The sequence below is a fragment of the Macaca fascicularis genome, chromosome 3, assembly GCF_037993035.2.
Source record: "Macaca fascicularis isolate 582-1 chromosome 3, T2T-MFA8v1.1".
NCBI classification, from domain to species: Eukaryota; Metazoa; Chordata; class Mammalia; order Primates; family Cercopithecidae; genus Macaca; species Macaca fascicularis.
The window spans coordinates 167059548-167083567 of NC_088377.1; the positions used below are offsets into that span (position 1 = coordinate 167059548).

At 37.1% G+C, this 24020-nt stretch overlaps 1 protein-coding gene across 1 annotated transcript; it reads left to right on the forward strand.

Annotated features, from left to right (window-relative positions):
• The first annotated feature begins 3117 nt into the window (after window positions 1-3117).
• On the forward strand, window positions 3118-4539 carry LOC102127965 (keratin, type I cytoskeletal 18). The gene has a single exon (XM_045366207.3). The coding sequence runs from the start codon at window positions 3165-3167 to the stop codon at window positions 4455-4457; it is 1293 nt and encodes a 430-aa protein (XP_045222142.2). The 5' UTR covers window positions 3118-3164; the 3' UTR covers window positions 4458-4539.
• Window positions 4540-24020: the final 19481 nt, after the last annotated feature.

The window sequence follows — 24020 nt, forward strand, 5'->3', positions numbered from 1 at the left end:
TTCATCTGCTCTAGGCAGGCAGCCTCTTTAACTGTCACTTGGAAGAATTCCTTAATCATCATAAGGCCCATTATTTGTATGGAGTCTGGCAGCCCCAAGGGAAAGGACCTAAACTTACTCATGCTGGGGAGAATCATTGCATGGAGACAGATTTGATTCAAGATTTTATGGAAAAAGTCAAAGAAGAGTCCATGAAACTTCTGAAAGAATATTGCCATAGTGATAAAGAAAAATGATAGTTCTCTGAAGAAGGTTCCAGGGGCAGAGTGAATGATGCCTGTTTGTACTGAGTGAAGTTGTGACTAATAATGCTGGCCTAGTTCCCTCATTCCTCACTTTGACAAGAATGTGAAAATGCTTCTGATGGGCTAGAGATAGACGCCAACACAGGAGATCGGGGGCAAATGGAGAAGAGATCGTGATGGCAGAGAGAACAGAGCTACACGTTCTGCGTAGGCTTTACCAGCCAAACTATGTGAACTGTAGGAAGGGTTAACATCAGTCTTGGCAATGGCTTTTGGGTAACTGCCTGTAGGAAATCATCCCAATGTTCATGGAGAAATTAATGGAGCAGTAGTAGATAACAGAGAAGAACCACAGGAGAAGTGCTGGAATAAAGGGTCTGTGGAAACACAGCCAACTTTCTATATTTACAGAAAATCCTAACAAGAGAAATGAATTTCTATGCTTGGCCAGTGGATGACTTTAAGTGTCTCTAAGAATAACCTATTGAAGTGACCTTAATCCTGAATGATGGCTGAGCTAATGTTTCATAATTTTTGCTTCTCTTGCTTAATGATTTAAACCTGTTTTGCATATTTTATCTGCTCTGTTTATACCAGGAAAACAACTATCACCTCTACATTTATGTCTAAAAACATTAATACCCCTAAAAAACCTGTCTTTACTTTTTATTAACTAGAAAGACAGCAATTTACACTTTGTACTGAAGTTATAGTGGTGTAAGTATAAAATAATAAAATTGGGCTTATTAAGTCACAAAAAGACATTTATCTTATTCCTTTAGAGTATTTGCATGCAATTAGCAGACATTTTTTGAGTTAGGTCTGATACTTGTAATACCCTTCTGTTTAATGTCAACCATAGTTTATGTTAGTCTTAAATGTGCATTTCTATTGCACAAAAATATTTTCAACCCAAACTTCAGTTTAACTATCAGGACTATAAGTTATAAATGCACATTGGTGAAGCTTTTATTTTGAATAAAAATGCTAGCTTAAGTCAATCAAACATTAATTATTGAAATAAAACTTTCATTAATTGATATAGTGTTAAATGTAATATTTAAGTAAGCTTAAGAAATCTTCATTTGTTATTATTCTTAGTTACATTTCCTGCAAAATTAAACTTCTTCCGTAATTATTGTAACTATGAGATGGATGTAGTTCTTATTACATAAAGCTGAATTTTCAGACTATGTGAATAAGATTGGGAGGCTGTAACAAAGATGATTCCTATCTATTATTTCTTATTCAATTTTCGAAACGCTTTCTTTCCTGAAAGCAAGAAATCACACACACAAAAAAATTCTCTCTTCTCCCACTGAGGTAACAGATAAAAGTGTGCCTTAAAATAAAACTGAAACTCATAGCTTGAGGAGAAAACAGACTCTTTCTCTAAATACACACACACACACACACACACACACACACACACACACCCCTCACAAAATAATGGGTTTTTTGGAGCAGTATAATCTGTTCTAGTTACAATCATTTAAATTTCAAGAGAGACCTCTCCAACTAGTTCTGGCAAAAGAAAAGGGAAGATTTATCTTTTAAAATAAAGATGTAACAGGCAATTGTACAGTTACCAAATAATAAGAAACATAATCTTATAGGGACTGAAACTAAGAAGTAGAAAAACAAGGGTTCTCTTGTCATCTCTTAGGGGCTGCGTGATCTCCCTGATCTCAGCATGTGTGATTCTTACTCTTGCCTTTCCTTACTGCTGACTTACTTTACTTTCCTAGTCTTTAATAACTTCTGCTTGCAGGTGGCTTTGACTTGCTAGCACACCAGCCTCACCCCCTGACTGCTTCATGCACTTTCTATTTTTTTCTCTCAGGTGTGACCTCATAAATTAACTGTGTCAAAACTCCAAGATAACTGTCATTTACCTCTGATTTCTCCATTCAAATTCCCAATAAAGCAATCTAGGCGAATTATCATTTTTTTAAAGCTGTAGCGTAGAAGATTTCTCCTGGCCCAATCACTTGAGGTGAGTTAAGGTGACATTGGGTTCTGTGACATGACAACACCTCAGCCAGGACAGGAGGTGGAATTTCTCTGAAAAGGGAGTGGACAGAACTGGCACCCAATAATAAAACATAGGTATGAAAGGAAAATATACTGAGGCAAACCTGTCTCCCATTTCATTCCCAAATAAGACAGCCGCACTTAAAAACTAACAACAACAACAACAACAACAAAACACTACATATTTCCCTCACAATTTGCCCATTAGGAAATTCCATGTGAGGCTCAAGATCTTTACCCTAAAACAGTTCTGTTGAATTTCACCCTGGCAATGTAAATTGATGGCTCATCTTCACAGGTGTGGAACAAAGAACTCATAGTCATCCCTCTAATCGCCTGAGACAAATGCCTATCTGATTACTTCCTCTGCCCTACATTTATTTTATCATATGTAAAAATGCAGATTCACTGAGCCAGATGAATGCATAAGTGACTATTTATCTTTTCCTCACACGTGAATGGCTGATCAGAGGCTCAAAAGAATGCAACCGTTTGCCTCATCTACCTATACCTTTTAAATATGTCTTGCTTCGTCCCCTGTATTCACCCTTTCCCCTTTAAATATTGAAGCTCTCAAAATCATCACTGGAGAAGCATGGACCTGTTTCCCGCATGTGCATCCTTAACCTAGGCGAAATAAAATTTTTAATTGATTGAGACCTGTCTGATACTTTTCTTGGTTTACATAGGATAAAAAATTATTACAGGTTTATCTGTTACACCATTTTCCTAGTCATTGATGAGAGAAAGAAGATGTAGTAGGTAAAGCACTAGATTTAAAGACATGCAGATCTCATGTATCTGGGACTGAATTATTTATTTATAAATTAAAATAACAGGTCGGCAAAGCCTGAGTCCTGTCGTCTCGCCTTCCTCCCATACAGCATGAGCTTCACCACTCGTTCCACCTTCTCTACCAGCTACCGGTCCCTGGGCTCTGTTCAGGCGCCCAGCTACAGCGCCCGGCCGGTCAGCAGCGCGGCCAGTGTCTATGCAGGCGCCGGGGGTTCTGGTTCCCGGATCTCCGTGTCCCGCTCCACCAGCTTCCGGGGCGGCATGGGGTCCGGGGGCCTGGCCTCAGGGATGGCCGGGGGTCTGGCAGGAATGGGAGGTATCCAGAACGAGAAGGAGACCATGCAAAGCCTGAACGACCGCCTGGCCTCTTACCTGTACACAGTGAGGAGCCTGGAGACTGAGAACCGGAGGCTGGAGAGCAAAATCCAGGAGCACTTGGAGAAGAAGGGACCCCAGGTCAGAGACTGGAGCCATTACTTCAAGATCATCGAGGACCCGAGGGCTCAGATCTTCGCAAATACTGTGGACAATGCCCGCATCGTTCTGCAGATTGACAACGCCTGTCTTGCTGCTGATGACTTTAGAGTCAAGTATGAGACAGAGCTGGCCATGCGCCAGTCTGTGGAGAACGACATCCATGGGCTCCGCAAGGTCATTGATGACACCAATGTCACTCAACTGCAGCTGGAGACAGAGATCGAGGCTCTCAAGGAGGAGCTGCTCTTCATGAAGAAGAACCACGAAGAGGAAGTAAAAGGCCTGCAAGCCCAGATTGCCAGCTCTGGGTTGACTGTGGAGGTAGATGCCCCCAAATCTCAGGACCTCGCCAAGATCATGGCAGACATCCGGGCCCAATATGACGAGCTGGCTCGGAAGAACCGAGAGGAGCTAGACAAGTACTGGTCTCAGCAGATTGAGGAGAGCACCACAGTGGTCACCACACAGTCTGCTGAGGTTGGAGCTGCTGAGATGATGCTTACAAAGCTGAGACGTACAGTCCAGTCCTTGGAGATCGACCTGGACTCCATGAGAAATCTGAAGGCCAGCTTGGAGAACAGCCTGAAGGAGGTGGAGGCCCGCTACGCCCTAGAGATGGAGCAGCTCAATGGGATCCTGCTGCATCTGGAGTCAGAGCTGGCACAGACCCGGGCAGAGGGACAGCGACAGGCCCAGGAGTATGAGGCCCTGCTGAACATCAAGGTCAAGCTGGAAGCTGAGATCGCCACCTACCGCCGCCTGCTGGAAGATGGCGAGGAATTCAATCTTGGTGATGCCTTGGACAGCAGCAACTCCATGCAAACCATCCAAAAGACCACCACCCGCCGGATAGTGGATGGCAAAGTGGTGTCTGAGACCAACGACACCAAAGTTCTGAGGCATTAAGCTAGCAGAAGCAGGGTACCCTTTGGGGAGCAGGAGGCCAATAAAAATTTCAGAGTTCAAAAAATAAATAAATAAATAAATAAATAAATAATAAATAAATTAATAAATTAAAATAACAATACTGCCTCAGTGATATATAATACGTAAAAATCTTAATATGGTCTTGGATCTGCTCTAAATGCTCAACAATGCAAAGTAATTTTCTACTTTTCCTTTCTATTTACTGAAAAATAGATCTCTAAATCATGGTGAATAGCTTTGGCAACTCCCAATATTTTATGTCTTAAGAAAACTACAGTGAACTTTAATTAAAAAAAAAAAATCTGCCTGTGAGTACTTTTTAAATATTTTTGGCTAGCATTTTAAATACAGCTATACCATGTCTATATTCTCTTTAAAAAAAAAATTCTACAGGCTTAGTATCTTAATATGTTCCATTTTCAAACAAATTTGCACCAATATTGTCTTAAACTCATCACATGTACCCTTTACAACAACTCTGGGAGGAAAACAGCAATATTATCACATCAAAAATGAGCTTGGTTTAAATAAATGACCAAGGTACTTTTTTATTATTTCATGTATTCACTCATTCACTTATTCACTCATCTAATGGCCATTTATTGAGCACCTATTATGTGCCAGGCACTGTTTTAAAGCATTTAACAGTGAACGTAGTGAACATTTGCTTTAATGCCATCTATGATTTGATTCCTCTTGGAGGAACCAAAAGAGGGAAAGGGAGAAAGTTACAAGGAAGAAAATGAGAACAGAAGGGAGGGAGGAAAGGAGGGAAGAACAAAGGAGGCAGAAATGTCAATGGACATTTAAATTGTTTCAATAGCTTGGCTTTTGTGAACAGTGTTGGAACAAACAGAGGAGTGTGGATATCTCTTCAGTATTCTGATTTCAATTCTTTTGGAGACATACCCAGATTTTTGAATCATATGGTAGTTCTATTTTTAATTTTATGAAGAACCTGTATATTGTTTTTCCTATAGCAGCCCCATTTCACATTCCCACCAGCCATGTACAAGTGTTCTAAGTTCTCTACATTCTTACCAACACTTTTCTTTTTTTTTTTTAATAATAACCATCCTGATAGGTATGAGATGATTGTTCATTGTGGTTTTGATTTGTATTTCCTTGATGATTACTGACATTAAGTATGTTTCTTTTGTAAAATTTCAACTTTTATTTTAGATACAGGGGGTACATGTACAACTTTGTTACATGGGTATATTACATGATGCTGGGGTTTGGAGTAGGGATACTGTCACCCACGTAGTGAACATAGTACACACTAGGTAGTTTTTTGAACATGTTTTTATATCTCTTGGCAATTTGTGTGCACATATATATATATATATATATATTTGTGTGTGTGTGTGATGTGACTAAATCCTTTATCCATTTTTAAAATTGAGTTACTTGGGGTCTTTTGTATTGTTTTGCTATTGATTTGTAGGGGCTTCTTTTAGATATTGAAGATTAACCCCTAAACTATATTTTGCAAATAGTTCTTTTTTTTTTTTTTTCATCTCATAGGAATGGAACTTAAGAATGAAGTTCTGTTTCCTATAGCATTTAAAAAAAGTAAACTATCTAGGAATAAGCTTAAACAAGGAGGTTAAAGGCTTGTTTACTGAAAAATACAAAATATTGATAAATTAAATAAGGCACAAATAAATGGAAAGACATTCTGTGCTCATGGATTAGAAAACTATTACAGTTAAAATGTTCATACTACTCAAAGTGATCCACAAGTTTAATGCAATCACTATGAAAATCTCAATGGCAATTTTTACAGAACAGAAAACGAATGTTAGAGCCACTGGGAGATCATGCAGGACAGGAGGCAGGACTAGATTGCAGCTCCCACTTGGATGAACAAAGCAGTGCAGGGAGGCTTGCATGTAAACTTTTGCTCCAGAATGACTTCAAGAATACATTATGAAAGCCAGGAGAACCCACAGACCCTCTGAAGGAAGCAGATTGCTCCTGCAGGACCTGGGAGACGCCCCAAATAATGTGAGTGCCCAAACTGTGAAAGTAAGAAAGGGAGATCATTTGCTCCTGAGCACCGCCCCCTCGCTACTGGGGAAGCTGAAGATCTAGATCGTGGGAGAAGATTCTGACCTTACCTGGAGCTGAGTCAATTTAGAGAGCCAAGTGAAATACAGCGGTAGAGGAAGCAGTAGGAAAAGCCCTGTGAGCTTTCTGGGTCCTCTAGCAACCCAGTTCTGCTTGACTCACAGGAGTCCTTTGGGAGGGAAGCCAGAGGCACTGGAAAAAGGCCACAGGGAGAAGGAAACCTCTATATGAACTTTGTAACCATTTGAACCCATTGAGATGTCTCCTGGCCAGAACTTGAAGGAGGGAGTGAATCTGGTGTGGGGACTCCACAGGCGGGGGATGAATGAAAGCCCTATTTGCTTTCACAGCTGGGAGGCAGGTAGCTTGGGGCAAGTTCTCAGCGCTGCTCACCCACTGCCTAGAAACAGCCTCGATGCTGTTGGGTGGGGAGGACAGAGTGGGAATGAGATGGCCCTTTGGGTTGAGTGGGAGCTGATTGAGGCCTGTGGCTGCCGGCTTTCCCCTACTGCCCAGACAACCTGCATGACACAATAGAGGCAGCCATAATCCTCCTATGAACATAACTCCATTGGCCTGGGAACCTCACCTCCATCCCCCACAGCAGCCTCAGCAAGACCCACCCAATGAGAGTCTCAGCTCAGACATGCCTAGCCCTACCCCCACCTAATGTTCCTTTCCTACCCACCCTGGTAACTGAAGACAAAGGGTATATACTCTTGGGAGTTCTAGGGCCCTGCTCATTGCCTGCTCCTCCCCATACTACCACAGCTGATGCTCTCTAAAAAGCGCCACCTCCCGGCAGGAGGCCGACCAGCACAAACATAGTGCATTAAACAACAAAAGCTAAGGACATTCACAGGGTCCATTTCACCCTCCTGCCATCTCCACAGGAGCAAGTGCTGGTATCCACACCTGAGAGACCCACAGATGGTTCACATCACAGGACTCTGTTTAGAAAACCCCCAGTACCAGACCAGAGCCTGGCAGACTTGCTGGGTGGCTAGATCCAGAAGAAAGATAATAGTCAGTATAGATCAGCTCTCAGGAAGCCACATCCACAGGAAAAGGGGGTGAGTACCACATCAAGGGAAAATCACATAGGACAAAAGAGTCTGAGCAATAGCCTTAGGCCCTAGACCTTCCCTCTGACAGAGCCTACGCAAATGAGAAGGAACCAGAAAATGAACTCTGGTAATGTGATAAAACAAGGTTCTTAACATCCCCCCAAATCATACTATCTCACCAGCAATGGATCCAAACCAAAAAGAAATCCCTGATTTACCTGAAAAAGAATTCAGAAAGTTAGTTATTAAGCTAGTCAGGGAGCACCATAGAAAGGTGAAGCCCAATTTAAGGAAATCAAAAAAATGATACGAGAATTGAAGGGAGAAATATTCAATGAAATAGATAGTGTAAATAAAAAACAAAACTTCAGGAAACAATGGATGCACTTATAGAAATGCAAAATGCTCTGGAAAGTCTCAGCGATATAATCAAACAAGCAGAATAAATAACTTCTGAGCTCAAAGACCAGGTCTTTGAATTAACCCATTCTAACAAAGACAAAGAAAAAAAAAAAAGAAAGAAAATACGAACAAAGCTGCCAAGAAGCCTGGGATTATGTTAAATGACTAAACCTAAGAATATATGGCATTCCTGCGGAAGAAGAGAAATCTAAAAGTTTGGAAAACATATTTGGGGGAATGATTGAGGAAAACTTCCCTGGGCTTGCTAGAGACCTAGACATCCAAATACAAGAAACACAAAGAACACCTGGGAAATTCATCACAAAGAGATCATCAACTAGGTACTTCATCATCAGGTTATCTAAAGTTAAGATAAAGGAAAGAATCTTAAGAACTGTGAGACAAAAGCACCAGATAACCTATAAAGGAAAACCTATCAGATTAACCGCATATTTCTCAGCAGAAACCCTACAAACTAGAAGGGATTGGGGCCCTATATTCAGCCTCCTCAAACAAAATAATTATCAGCCAAGAATGTTGTATCCAGCAAAACTAAGTTCATAAGTGTGGGAATGATACAGCCTTTGTCAGACAAACAAATGCAGAGATAATTCACCACTACCAAGCCAGCACTACAAGAACTGCTAAAAGGACTTCTAAATCTTGAAACAAGTCCTGGAAATACATCAAAACAGAACCTCTTTAAAGTGCAAATCTCAGAGGACCTATAAAACAAAAATACAATTAAAAAACAAAAAACAAAACACCAAGATATACAGGAAACAAATAGCGTGATGGATAAAATGGTACCTCACATCTCAATATTAGCCTTTAATGTAAATAGCCCAAATGCTCCACTTAAAAGATACTGAATTGCAGAATGCGTAAGAATTCACGAAATAACTATTGGCTGCCTTCAAGAGATTCACTTAACACATAAGGACTCACATAAACTTAAGATAAAGGGGTGGAAAAACACATTCCATGCAAGTGAACACCAAAAGCAAACAGGAGTAGCTATTCTTAACCATATAAAACAAACTCTAAAGCAACAGCAGTTAAAAAAGACAAAGAGAGTTATTATATAATGACAAAAGGCCTTGTCTAACAGAAAAATAGCAGAGTCCTAAATATATATGCACCTAACACTAGATTTCCCAAATTTATAAAGCAATTACTAATAGACCTAAGAAATGAGATAGACAGCAACACAATAATAATGGGGGAATTCAATACTCCACTGACAGCACTAGAGAGGTCATCAAAACAGAAACTCAACAAAGAAAAATGGATTTAAACTGTAGTCTGAAACAAATGGACATAACAGGTATATACAGAACATTCTACCCAACAATTGCAGAATATACATTCTGTTCAATAGCATATGGAACTTCCTCCAGGATAGACCATATGATAGGCCACAAAATGAGTCTCAATAAATTTAAGAAATTTTAAATTATATCAAGCACACTCTCAGACAACAGTGGAATAAATCTGGAAATCATCTCCAAAAGCAAGCTTTAAAACCACACAAATGCACGGAAATTAAATAATCTGCTCCTGAACGATCATTGGGTCAAAATGAAATTAAGATGGAAATTAAAAAATTATTTGAGCTGAATGACAACAGTGACATACCTATCATAACTTCTGGGATACAGCAAAGGTGCTGCTAAGAGGAAAGTTCGTAGTCCTAAACACCTACATCAAAAAGTCTGAAAGAATACAAACAAACAATCTAAGGTCATACCTCAAGGAACTAGATAAGCAAGAACAAATAAAACCCAAACCCAGCAGAAGAAAGGAAATTGCCAAGATCAGAGCAGAACTAAATGAAATTGAAACAAACAAACAAACAAACAAACAAAAAACAAACCAAAAAACATACAAAAGATAAATGAAACAAAAAGCTGGTTCTTTGAAAAAATTATTTATTTTTAATTGATAGGTCATTAGCAAGATTAAACAAGAAAAGAGAAAATCCAAATAAACTTAACTGGAAACAAAATGAGAGATATTACAACTGACATCACGGAAATACAAAAGATCATTCAAGGCTACTGTGGACACTTTTAAGTGTATAAACTAGAACACCTAGAGGAGATGAATAAATTCCTGGAAAAATACAACCCTCCTAGCTTAAATCAGGAAGAATTAGATAACCTGAACAGACCCAAAACAAACAGCAAGATTGAAATGGTAATTTTGAAATTTCCAACAAAAAACGTTCAGGTCCAGATGTATTCACACAAGAATTCTACCAGATATTTAAAGAAGAATTGGTACCATTCCTATTGACACTATTTCATGTAATAGAGAAAGAGGGAACCCTCTCTAAATCATTCTATGAAGCCAATATCACCCTAATACCACAACCAGAAAGGACTTAACAAACAAACAAACAAAAATCCTACAGACCAATATCCCTGGTGAACACAGATGCTAAGATCCTTAATGAAATACTAGCTAACCAAATCCAGCAACATATCAAAAAGATAATTCACCATAATCAAGTAGGTTTCATACCAGGGATGCAGGGATGATTTAATGTATGCAAGTCAATAATTGTGATATACCACACAAACAGAATTAAATACAAAAATCACATGATCATCTCAATAGCTGCAGAAAAAGCATACATTCAGCAAAATCTTGCATCCCTTTATGATTAAAACTCTCAGCAAAATTGGCACACAAGGGATGTGCCTCAATGTAGTAAAAGTCATCTAAGACAAACCCACAGCCAACGTAATACTGAATGGGGAAAAGTTGAAAGCAATCCCTCTGAAAACTGGAACAAGACAAGGATGCCCACTCTCACCACTCCACTTCAACATAATACTGGAAGTCCTAGCCTGAGCAATCAGACAAGAGAAAGAAAAAAAGGGCATCCAAATCAAGAAAGAGGAAGTCAAACTGCCTCTGTTCACTGATGACACGAATTGTTTACTTAGGCAGCCCTAAAAACTTCTTCAGAAAGCTCCTAGAATTGATAAAAGAATTCAACAAAGTTTCCAGATATAAAATTAATGTATACTATTCAGTAGCTCTTCAACACACCAACAGTGACCAAGCTAAAAATCAAATCAAGCACTCAACCCCTTTACCATAGCTGCAAAAATTAAAATACTTAGAAATATACCTAACCAAGGAGGTGAAAAGCCTTTACAGGTAAAATGACAAAACATTGCTGAAAGAAATCATAGATGACACAAACAAAAGGAAACACATCTCATGCTCATGGATGGGTAGAATCAATAGTATGAAAAATGACCATACAGCCAAAAGCAATCTACAAATGCAATGCATTTCCCATCAAAATATCACCTTCATTCTTCATAGAATTAGAAAAAACAATCCTAAAATTCATATGGGACCAAAAAACAACCCACATAGCCAAAGCAAGGCTAAGCAAAAAGGACAAATCTGGATTACCTGGTTTCAAATTATACTATAAGGCCATAGTCACAAAAACAGCATGGTACTTGTGTAAAAATATGGCCCAAAATCAGTGGAAGAGAATACAGAACCCAGAAATAAACCCAAATACTTACAGCCAACTGATCCTCAACAAAACAAACAAAAACATAAAGTGAGGAAAGGACACCCTATTTAAAAGGGTGCTGGGATAATTGGCAAGCCACATGCAGGAGAATGAAACTGGATCTTCATCTCTCACCTCATACAAAAATCAACTCAATGGATCAAGGACTTAAATCTAAGACCTGAAACTATAAAAATCCTAGAAAATAACACTGGAAAAATCCCTCTAGATTTTGACTTAGGCAAAGATTTCATGACCAAGAACCCAAAAGCAAATGCAATAAAAACAAAAATAAATAGCTGTGACTTAAAGGAAAGAACTTTTGCATGGTAAAAGGGGCAGTCAGCAGAGTAAACAGACAACCCACAGAGTGGGAGAAAATCTTTACAATATATACATCTGACAAAGGGCTAATATCCAGAATCTACCACAAACTCAATTAAATTAGCAAGAACAAAACAATCCCATCAAAAAGTGTGCTAAAGATATGAATAGACAATTCTCAAAAGAAGATATACAAATGACCAACAAACATATGCAAAAATATGCAACATCACTAATGATCAGGGAAATGTAATTCAAAACCACTATGCAATACCTCCTTGTTCCTGCAAAATGTCCATAATAAAAAAATGAAAATAAATAAATATTGGCATGGATGTAATGAACAGGGAGCACTTCTACACTGCTAGTGGGAATGTAAACTAGTAAAACCACTATGGAAAACAGTGTGGAGATTCCTTAAAGAACTAAAAGTGGAACTACCATTTGATCCAGTAATCCCACTATTAGGTATCTACCCCGAAGAAAAAAGTCATTATACAAAAAGATACTTGTACATGCATGTTTATAGCAGTACAATTCACAATTGCAAAATGTGGAACCAACCTAAATGCTCATCAATCAACGAGTGTATAAAGAAACTGTGGTGTATATATACAACGGAATACTACTCAGCCATAAAAAGGAATGAATTAATGGCATTCACAGTGACCTGGATGAGATTGGAAACTATTACGCTAAGCGAAGTAGCTCAGGAATGGAAAACCAAACATGGTATGTTCGCACTCATAAGTGGGAGCTAAGCTATGAGGATGCAAAGATGTAAGAATGACACAATGGACTTTGGGGACTCAGCAGGAAAGGGTGGGAAGGGTGTGAGGGATAAAATACTATAAATAGGGTGCAATGTATACTGCTTGGGTGATGGGTGCATGAAAATCTCACAAATCACCACTAAAGAACTTACTCATGTAACCCAACATCATCTGTTCTCCAGCAACATATGGAAATAAAAAAATTTGGTTAAAAAAAGGTTAAAATTCATATGGTACCAAAAAAGACTCTGAATAATCAAGAAATCAGGAGAAAGAAAAAAAAATATGGTGAACTACTTTAGACTGAGGGGCTATGAGAAAGACCAGGGCAGCAAGAAATATGTGTTGCCTAGTTTTCATCCAAGTGTTTCTTCCCAGTGATTCTCAAGAAGCTTAGGTTTATCTGAATCCAGAATCCTAAGAAAATTCTGTCAAAAAATTGGGAACATGAGAAAAAGCATTACAATTATCTCGAAATAATTAAAGCTTTACAGTCAACATAGAGAAATTACTGATTTGAAGGAAACCACTATGCCACATTGAAAGCAAGAGCAGGAAATGTTGACATCCAGAATCATAGGTTAAGTAGACATTTCTGAGAACAGCATAGAAGCACTTAGGTTAGAATCTGTCACATCTAACCAATCAATCTTGCTTATTGCTGTTTCAGTGCTGTGCATGTTCATGACTCACCCTTGGCAGAAAACAGGGTCATGAACATGTATACCAATAAAATGGATATTAGTTTACATATGTAGTATAATTTATACAAATCTTATAACAGTGTTTCAAGAAGTAAGATGTTTGGGGAGTAAAATAATTTTAACCTTGCTAAAACATCTCACTGTTCATATTTGAAAACTAGCCAATGATATTTACTGTTTTTTTCTAGTTTTTGAAACTTTGCTATATAGACTGAAACTCTTTTTAAATATTATTAAACAATATTTTCAAACTAGTAGGCATGTTAAGATCTATATTTTGAGTAAAAAGTATGAGAAATATTTGAAGTAGTTTATGAATAACCTATAATTTAGGGAATTCTTTTATTTTTCATTCCCAAATCCCCAAAATTAATATCTGATGGCGGTGTGGCAAAATTCACATGTATTTCAAGTAATCCCTACTGTTTTCTCTACCTTGCCTCAATGTGCCTTTTCTTTCATTTTCACAAACAGCATTCAATTGTTGATTTTCCATCATCACTGAACTTACTTTTCATCCCTGACTACTTTTCTGTTTGCCTATTGGTTGAGTTTTTCCTATGATCACTAACATTGATCTCTTTCCACAAGACACTAACACTGTTTTAAATGGCGAAGCAAAAGAATTTTCTGTTCCAGGCATATATTTGCTCACACATCTAGAAATTTATGTTATTAAGCTGTTTTAGAGGCCTCTTGAAGTTGCTAAGAATGCACTGCTTTATGCTATATAAACCACTTTCTTTTTGTTCTTGTTTCAGATTGGCTGTTACAGGAATTGGCATTTTGCTGTAAGAAAAAAACATGATCATTCATTTTCTCTCTGTTGAAATTCAATGGTTCTCGAATGACTAGAACCTTCCTCCACAGGGGAAGTCTTGCTTTGTCATGTCCTGAAATGCCAGAGTTCATAGCTCCCTATTGTTTGTGTCCTTACTCTGGAATGCTGCCTTTCATTTATTTTGGAAAAATAATGAGCAACATCTTTTTGTAATAACTCCAAATGGACTAAAATAAGTGTTTAGAAGCCATTTTTTTTGGTTGAAATTGGAACATTTAATAAACTCTCAAGAAGAAAGCCCACTAACGATTGTTTGATAAATCTGATCATGCATTGAACAGAAGAATACCAATAGAAAGTTGGTGCTCCTTTTTAACCCATAAAATATGAAATAGCAACACAAACAGATGTATTCAGGTTATTGTATGCTGGAATCAAAAAGCTTGTTCATGTGCATTATCTTACTTCATTCTTCGTGGGGAATAGGGTGAACCTAGAGGTGATACTATAATAATCTATAATAAAAACTATAATAATTTTCAGATGTGAAACAGAAGCTCAGGAAGTTGACATAATTTGTTCAACTTCATAAAACAGATTAATAGCAGTGATGAGACTCTAGTTAATTTATTTACTGCAATCTAATATTTTATGACTTGGCCATATGTATTAACATTTAATAGCACCATTCTAGGCACTGGAAATACAAATATAAATAAGATGGAAATTCTAGTCTCATGTAATCTTAGTTGGTATTTTTTAAAAATATATGTATTGCTTTTCTTCTTGGACTGAGCAGCCATGATCAAATAATATGATTTGGGGAAATAACAGTTGAGTGAAACACAAGATGCTATCACATTGTGGTTTCTCTGGACCTCAGTATGTAATGATCAAGGGGATCCTGGATCCAGGGAGCCAGCCTGAGGCGTGTGATGGCTGCATCACACTCAGCCAGTCCTGATGCCTCCATTATAGTGGTTCTCATTCTATTAGAAGAAATTTGTCAGGTCACTCATGATTCTTTTTTTTTTTTTTTAATTACAGTGTCTCACTCTGTTGCCCAGGCTGTAGTGCAGTGGCATGATCTCAACTCATTGCATTCTCCACCTCCTGCGCTCAAGCCATCCTCCCATCTCAGCCTCCCAAGTAGCTGGGATTACAGGAGCGTGCCACCATACCCGGCTATTTTTTTTTTTTTTTAAGAGACGGGATTTTGCCATGTTGTCCAAGCTGGATTAATGATTCTTAGAATTTTTACCTTCTCTCTAGATCTCAGGTGTTTTTTCTTTGAGCTGTTTTATTATTAATGGATTGAGTGATTTGCAGAGCTTTCCCACTTAATTTTTTTTTGCTGTATATGTGAGTGTCAACTGTTTGAAATTAGGTCCTAAGTCAGACAGAAACCTATGAAGCTTTAATGAGGCTCATGGCCTAATATTGTTCAATACTGTCATAAATATTGGTTATTTTACCACTATACTTTCTTCAAATATAAAATAAACTGACACCTTCATTCAAATCATCCCCTGACTTATAGCATAGGGCAAAGATATTTTCTGTGATACACAAATATGTAGGATTTCTCAATCAGTATATAAGGCAGATGCATGATGGATTTAGACAAAACCAACATTTAGCAATTGAATTATCCCATTTGAATGAAAATAGTACAGTGTTTTATATTAGTTGCTTTTGTTTTGTCACTAATATAAACCTTTGAAAAGTAAACTATGACTACATAAATATGGGCTTTCCATGAATGGATTTGTGTTTGTGCTATAAGTTGTCCTTTCGGGGATTTTTTTGAATTACCAAGTTTTATATGCGCAATCATCTTTGCAAATTAAAGTGTAGGTTTCTTTAACCAGCTTGTGAAATATTTTATTTTTGTTTTTCCAATACTATGTTACTAATAGAAAGGAACAAAATAAATATATCTTAATTAAATTATTTAAAATGCTTAAATGAGGTATTAAGGGGCTCTTCTTAGAAGCTATTTCTGAGTCTTTGTGGTATGTGTAGATCTCTACAAGACATAAAATAATACATCAGATACATATAAAAAGTAAAATTTTTATATTAGTATTAGTTCTGGGTGGTTTATGCCTATACTGGGAAGGTTAACCGTATAACGGAAATATGTACTTTCCAGCACTGAAATACAGATTCAAAGCCCCAATTGAGCCCATATTGTGAAATTGTGACCCTTTTTTACGTGAGGTTGGCAGTTGTGTATTTACTGTTTTAGACACAGAATGTACTCTGGGTACAGGGCCTATTTATCCACAACATAAACTGAAAACATTGACCAGGAATGCTACAGCAAGTATTTTCAATAACTGCTTTTTAAAAAGTCAACTACCACTGTCCCTACAACACAGTCCTTATCTGTGCTAGTCTTTCTTCATTTATCCTGTTTCATTTCCATTGATCTCCTTCTTTTCCACTCTAGTTACTAATCTTCCTCAAAAAGCAATTACATTTAAAAAAGGTAAATAAACAAAGCAAGACTCAGATTCCTCTTGACTCATCTAATTATTTGGATACTGGATGATTAAATCCAGATGTTGGTAAGTTTTTTTTTTTTTTTTAAAAAAGGACTCGACCAGGAGTTGGAAAACTGATTATGACCTCATTGCCTTAAGAAATTAGCTCTTGACTTGGGAAGAACATCTTTTATTTATGGATCCCATTTCATCATGGTTTGGTATATACATCTTCTTTCCAGTTCTAAATCTATCATTCTGTAACTCAAAATATCTCAGTCCTCCTCTCTCTGTTTCCATAAGAAAAAAATGTTGACAGGGGCCTGCATCATTCAGGAAATAGATGACACTCCCAAAAAAGATAATGAGACAGCCTCAAGGGGCTATTACAAATATGTGAGCAAAGAAAATAAAACAAAGCAATGTTGATGCATTCTAGAACTAACTCCAGTTTGAAGCTATCATCACACTTAGGCTTGACTAATGATAAAGACTAAGAGAAAGAGAAAGAGCAGTTATCAGAGCCTGCAAAGAAAGAGCTTTGGAGACAGCTGCTCAGAAGGAGCTATGGGCTTCAGTGGAAGTTTGCAGATACTGCCAACTGAAGACTAGTTGGGGGAATACCTCCTTACCTCTCGTTCCTCCCAGTTTGAAATTTCCTGTCAGTTCTTCCTATTGGTTAAACCTAAAAAGAATTAGAAGGCAAGGAATTCCAGTTGATACAGTCCATACAGGTCAATTTTGTGGGGGCATTGAGCAGGGTGGAGAGTGGATTTGGAGTAACTTACAAAGAACATTCAGCTCAGGGTTATCCTACTAAAAGATGGAAGAGAAATCTGGACACAGTGATGAGTAGATGGTATTTTCTGGCAAATCCCCCTCTTCTGAATGTTAGCAGCCAGGTTCACCATGACTGTAAGCTTTAGCAGGAACTTCATATGTGGCTGAGAGAGGCTGTTCTCACAGACTGGAGAAGGTGGTAAAAAGGAGCAGGGATCAGAAAGAATTTACTTAAGTAATTTTTCCATAATGATTCCTTTTATATATAATTCATCACTTCTTACTTTGTAAGAACAAGTGCTCTGAAGATTACTATCATAGCTAACATATTTGATTATCCCCTGCTTTCCTTTTATAATGAAGTGGATGTAAAATGATCAAAATAGGGTAATTTTGTAATGAAGAAGAAATTCCATGGGGCATACTTTCCCATCTGTAATTATTCTACAAATGTCTACTTTGCATGAAAAACAACACAGTTTTAAGGCATGCAAAGTTGTGTTAATGACCAGCTATATTTCCATAAAAGCAGATGCAAGGAAAGTATAGTAAGGAAGTAAAACCAAATTGAGTTTACAATGAACACCAAAACTGGACTGTCTGCTTTTGAAAAAAAATGAGCAGGCTGTGTAAAATGAATGAATAAATATGCACATAGTTAACTATAGCTTATAACATACAGCTAATTCACCAGAAACCTCTTTGTTTCTATGTGCTTAAATTTGCAGCCTTAACCACAAGATGCTGTTATTTTAAACATAGATGTCTCAGAAGATCTTTTATGATGAGGTTTTCAGTACACTCAAAATGGAGTGCACATTGTAATGCTTGTTGAATTGCAACAAGATACCTTCACTGCTAATTTTGGGAGAAGCAATATGTAGCTCCAAATCAAGTGGGTGAACAAAATAAAGACTGGAAGAAATTGATTACCTCTCATTTTTCTTTATTTCCCAGGTGACAATACTCATTGCTTTGCTGCTGTACTTAACCTAGCAAAAACACATCTGGTCTCTTAAAATAATGCCTTCCTTTATGTTGTGAGATAGTCAGGAATTGAAATTTGATTAACCTTCTGCTGAACCAGAATGATTAGAAAGCATTTCAAGTTGAATCCAATGTTGTACAGGGATTCTAATAAGGTGTAGACGATTTCATAAAGAACGCCAAGGCCTCATTTTGTAGCGTATCTTGCCGGAACCCAGATATGAGGTCATCTTGGATTTCATCTGAGGAAATACAGGGAGATTTCACAGTTGATAACATCCTAGATTTTCTAGCATTCTTATCTCCATAAAATTATTTCATAATCATTATTTTGTTTTATGCTTATAAAATAAATAGGGCAAAGTTTGTTTTATCCATTTGAAAAAAAACTATGAAAGTGAGACACACTTATTAAATAAGCTAGATTTGCTTTACCTATATAATTTTAACTTGCTTGATTCCAGGCACTTGATCATCCACTTCCATGTTTTCATGCTTAACCCACTCAGCATCTCTGTGAATGCAATGCCACCTACAATACTTCACATATGAAGAAAACGAGACTCAGAGAGGGAAGATCATTTTCCCAGTCAATAAGCCTGAGAGAGTCTTTAGACATAGCCCTGCTTCTCTCAGATCCTGGACCCTTTTCATTATTCTTTAATGTCACACAAAGTAATACTGATAGTAACAAAAACACTTTTACTCTGACACCAGAATAAAGCTACAAAATAGGAATATTAAGAGCAGAATTGTATTATGCATAAGATAATTATATATTTTCTACTTTCTCTAAATTCCTGGTATTTTTGTTTGTTTGTTTTTGTTTTTGCCTTTCAAACTTTAAAATTTTTTAAAAATAGTAACCTAACTCTCCATCTCTAAAGTAAAGGAAGTAAAACATGTCACTGTACTTTGCCTACTTCTATGTCTTTGGATTAGGAAAAAAAAAAATTAATAGCTAGGGTTTAAAAACATTGTCCAAAAGGACAATTCTCTCACAGTGAGCAACTGTTAGCTACTGATGTGGTTTGGATTTGTGTCCCCACTTAAATCTCAGGCTGAATTGTAATCCTCAGTTTTGGAGGAGGGGCATCGTGAGAGGTGATTATATCACGGGAGCAGATTTACCTCTTGCTGTTCTCATGATAGTGAGTGAGTTCTCAAGATATCTGGTTGTTTAAAAGTGAGTCGCACCTCCCGCTCTCTCCCTCTGGCTGTGGCTATGTTAAGACATGTCTGCTTGCCCTTCACTTTCAGCCGTGATTTTAAGTTTCCTGAGGTTTCTTTCCTGTTCAGCCTGCAAAACCATGAGCCAATTAAATCTCTTTCCTTTATGAATTACCAAGTTTTAGGTATTTCTTTTTTTTGAGACAGAGTCTCGCTCTGTTGCCCAGGCTGAAGTGCAGTTACATGATCTCCACTCACTGCAACCTCGGCCTCCCAGGTTCAAGTGATTCTCCTGCCTGAGCCTCCCAAGTAACTGGGACTACAGGTGCATGCCACCATGCCCGGCTAATTTTTGTGTATCTTTAGTAGAGACGGGATTTCACCATGTTAGCCAGGATGCTCTCGAACTCCTGAACTCAGGCAGTCTGCCTGCCTTGGCCTCCCAAAGTGCTGGGATTACAGGTGTAAGCCACCATGCCCTGCCTAGGTATTTCTTTATAGCAGTGTGAGAATGAACTAATACGGCTACTATTATTAATACATTAAATTTTCTACTCTAACCAATTGCAGATAACTGAAAGTTAGGATAACTTTTTTATGAAATGTAAGTAATTTTTTTTATTTTAATGTGGTTTTCAGTCACACCATATCCCTTAAGCATATTTCCATATTTATAAATACTTATACTAGCTAAAAAAAAAGGGGGGCAAATCCTTTGCTTTGACTCAAATATCCGTTGAAGAGCCCTGGCAAGCTTATATTAAAGGGCCATATTTATTAACTTGTTGAAATTATATTTGTTAGCCTTTCGTGCACATGAAGAGTAAGAATTACTAGTAATGAGCTTTTCAAGGAAAAAAATATTCTTTGCTAATCATGGACTAGGCGTCAAAAGAGAGTGCAAAAACTACATAGTGGAACAAATTTTGTGTGCATATGAGGTAATTTTTCGTGGATACATGTGATTTTCAATGTATCATCTGTTGAATTAACTCCTAAAATTTGTGATTTATGTCATAATGACACTTAATAAGAAAGAAACTTTTAATTTAACTCTCACCCAATGGCTAAGATTGAATACATTCATACCTAATTGTTTTCCTCTTCTTCCTGATCACAGAACTAGAGCATATTTGCCTGCCACCATTAGTTTTGTGTTTCCATGGAAATTGAACAAAACTGATGCACTTGTCTCTCGTGATTAATCCTTACAAATCACCTCTAAAATTATCTTTCCCCATTCGTTGTTGAGCAAAATGGACTTCAAGGACCTAAAGGAGGTTAATACCACAAGATGGAGGAGCTTGAGTCTGAATCATTGTGTGTGAAGTCATCTGCCAATTACATAAATTGAATTCTTGGTGAGTGTGAAATACACATGTAGCCACATAATTTTGGACTGAATGTTACAGAAATTTACTTACTCTGCCTAATACACTCCTACCATTTCAATTAATTAGTTCTACTGTATGTTTAATGGGATGAAATGTATGTATTTTTTTATTCTCTATTTTCTGTTGTTTGCATAACATAAATTTCTAACATAAGTGTCACTATTGAGTCCTCTTAACATTGTTCCATATAGTTATGTAACAACATTTTAATGCTTAATGGTAATGAAGAAAGGAGTTCACAGTCATTATAGTTTATCTTGTTCTTAAGTTTTCATCTATATCTTCAAGTCATGGGATGCTAACTCCAGTTCTTGCCACATAAAGTGCAATATCTTTAAAAGTTACTTGATCAATCAATTGTACTTCTAAGTCACTTATGCTGCTATAAAGACACATGCACACGTATGTTTATTGCAGCACTATTCACAATAGCAAAGACTTGGAATCAACCCAAATGTCCATCAGTGACAGATTGGATTAAGAAAATGTGGCACATATACACCATGGAATACTATGCAGCCATCAAAAAGGATGAGTTTGCATCCTTTGTAGGGACATGGATGCAGCTGGAAACCATCATTCTTAGCAAACTATCACAAGAACAGAAAACCAAACACCACATGATCTCACTCATAGGTGGGAACTGAACAATGAGATCACTTGGACTCAGGAAGGGGAACATCACACACCAGGGCCTATCATGGGGAGGGGGTAGGGGGGAGGGATTGCATTGGGAGTTATACCTGATGTAAACGATGAGTTGATGGGTGCAGCACACCAACATGGCACAAGTATACATATGTAACAAACCTGCACGTTATGCACATGTACCCTACAACTTAAAGTATAATAATAATAAAAAAAAAAAAAAAAAAAAAAAGATGTGTGTGTACCTGTTCGGCCTTCTGTTTCATAGTATTCTGCAATCTCTACCATATACTCGATATATTCCTCAACTCTCCCACATTTTGTTCCTATTTGCAAAAACACTGTGGAAGCTCTTTAAGTTTCTTAAAACTTCTAGTTAAAAACCAAAATAAAATACACATGTTTTCTATATTGCTCTCATATGTATTTTTTAACATTTATTTATTCATTTTTAAATTGACATATACAATTGTTTGTATCACAAATCACATAATGTTTCGAAGTACACATACATGGTAAATACGTAAACTTAGCTAATTAAAAAAATGTATTATTTCACGGTATATACACACAACCAAATATTATTCAACCATAAAAAGAAGGAAATCCTATAATTTGTGACAACATGAATAAACATTATATTAATGAAATCAGCCAAGTATGGAAAGACAAACATGTCATCATCTTATTTAAATGTGGGATCTAAAAAATTTGATCTCATATATTTTGATGTCTTCCATCTGGCCTTTCCAGTTGACAAAATTTTGAATTTGTTAAGGACATTTTCCCTTTAATACAATAGCAGTCCTGATTTTCAGCTAAAAATTTCTTACAAACTTGAATTATCGTTCCTCTTTAAAATAGCTGGCAGTAAGCTCTGAGTTTTGTTTATTGACAGATGCCTAAGGATTTCAGATATCTTAAAAATGTTCCAAGCTCTCTAAAATCTTCTTCCAGAAGATTCTACACAGTTATTAAGATTAGCATAATGATTCATTGTGATAATTCTCACTGTCTTGCATGTAAGTAATAGTTATCTTGCACGTGATAAATATAAAACATTGTAGACACATCTACTTTCCTCTCTTTCTAATCATGCTACCTTATCTATGAGGACTGTTAGATGTGAATATTCCAGGAATAGTTTATAATACAGGAAAAAAGCATCCCATACTATGCTGCAAGTAGGTTGAGAAAGGGTAATCACTTCTCTTCCCTGACCAGGCTGACTTCATTGTGTAGAAGTCTAGTACAGTCCCATGCACCAGACTCTGGATGTGCTGAGTGTCAGCACGATACTCCATCTACGAGGCTTTGCTACAGGAGGAGGTGCATTTTATTAAGCATAAACCATGGTAAATCAATTCACAAACATATCACAACATAGATTTCAGATTCACCATTTCATACATTTGGGTACTTGACTGGGCATGAAGAATTAAGTCTTCACATATTGCAGATATGATTCAAAAGAATCGCCTGATTACTATGCTGAAAGTGGAGTTCAGTGATTGCTAAATTTGGGCATTGTTGGGCCTTGCCAGAATGTGAACTCTTTGAAACTGGAAGTAGGATAGACAACAAGGATGCCTAAACACACCAGAAGTGGAATTCCAGAAATCAGCTTTTGGAATAGTGACTAACATGGGAAATACAGAACTCCGAGGAGTGATTCTAAATGTCAGTCTGAGGACAACAGCCAGGATAATTGCACTCAAATCATTTGGAAATGTGTCAGATAAAGATTTCCTATCCTCAGTTCAAAACATTTTTATGAATTCAATGGAAGACAATGATAGAATATTCATTTTAATGAAGATGTAACGGGTGGTCTAGAGAGCTAAGAGGAATGTTTGCTAAGCACATCATCCATATAAAAGAAAAAAATCTTTGATTTGCAAAGATGACCCTTAACCATTTATATTGCCAAAACAACAAGGTTTCTCTGCGTCTAAGCAAAACAAAATTCTGAACATGGGTAAAAGGGAAGTATGTAATCTAGTTGATTTCACTTTACGCACAGGTGTTCAAAAAAATCAGTTCTGTAAATACTATGGAAAGTCAAGAAACGTTTAAATTGTGTGTGAGAATCATAGCATGCCCATACAAATGCTCCCATCTGTTTTATTTTAACCTTTAATAACTGTGAGATAAAACACTGTTTCTCTGTTTTCTGGTTTAAATTATTAAATGTTAACAGACTGATGATATAAAGGAATTGGAAGTCAGGATTTTGTTCACTTACCTCTTACTGGGTGATGTGAATCTGACAGACCATGGCATTTTTTTTTTTTTTTTTTTTTTTGTCTCATTGATTCTTTCTTTGAGGATTTTTCTTTTGCCCTAATTCCTAAGCTCTATTGCTTTCTACGAGCACTGTCATTTAGTTTACAAATAAAATGGTTT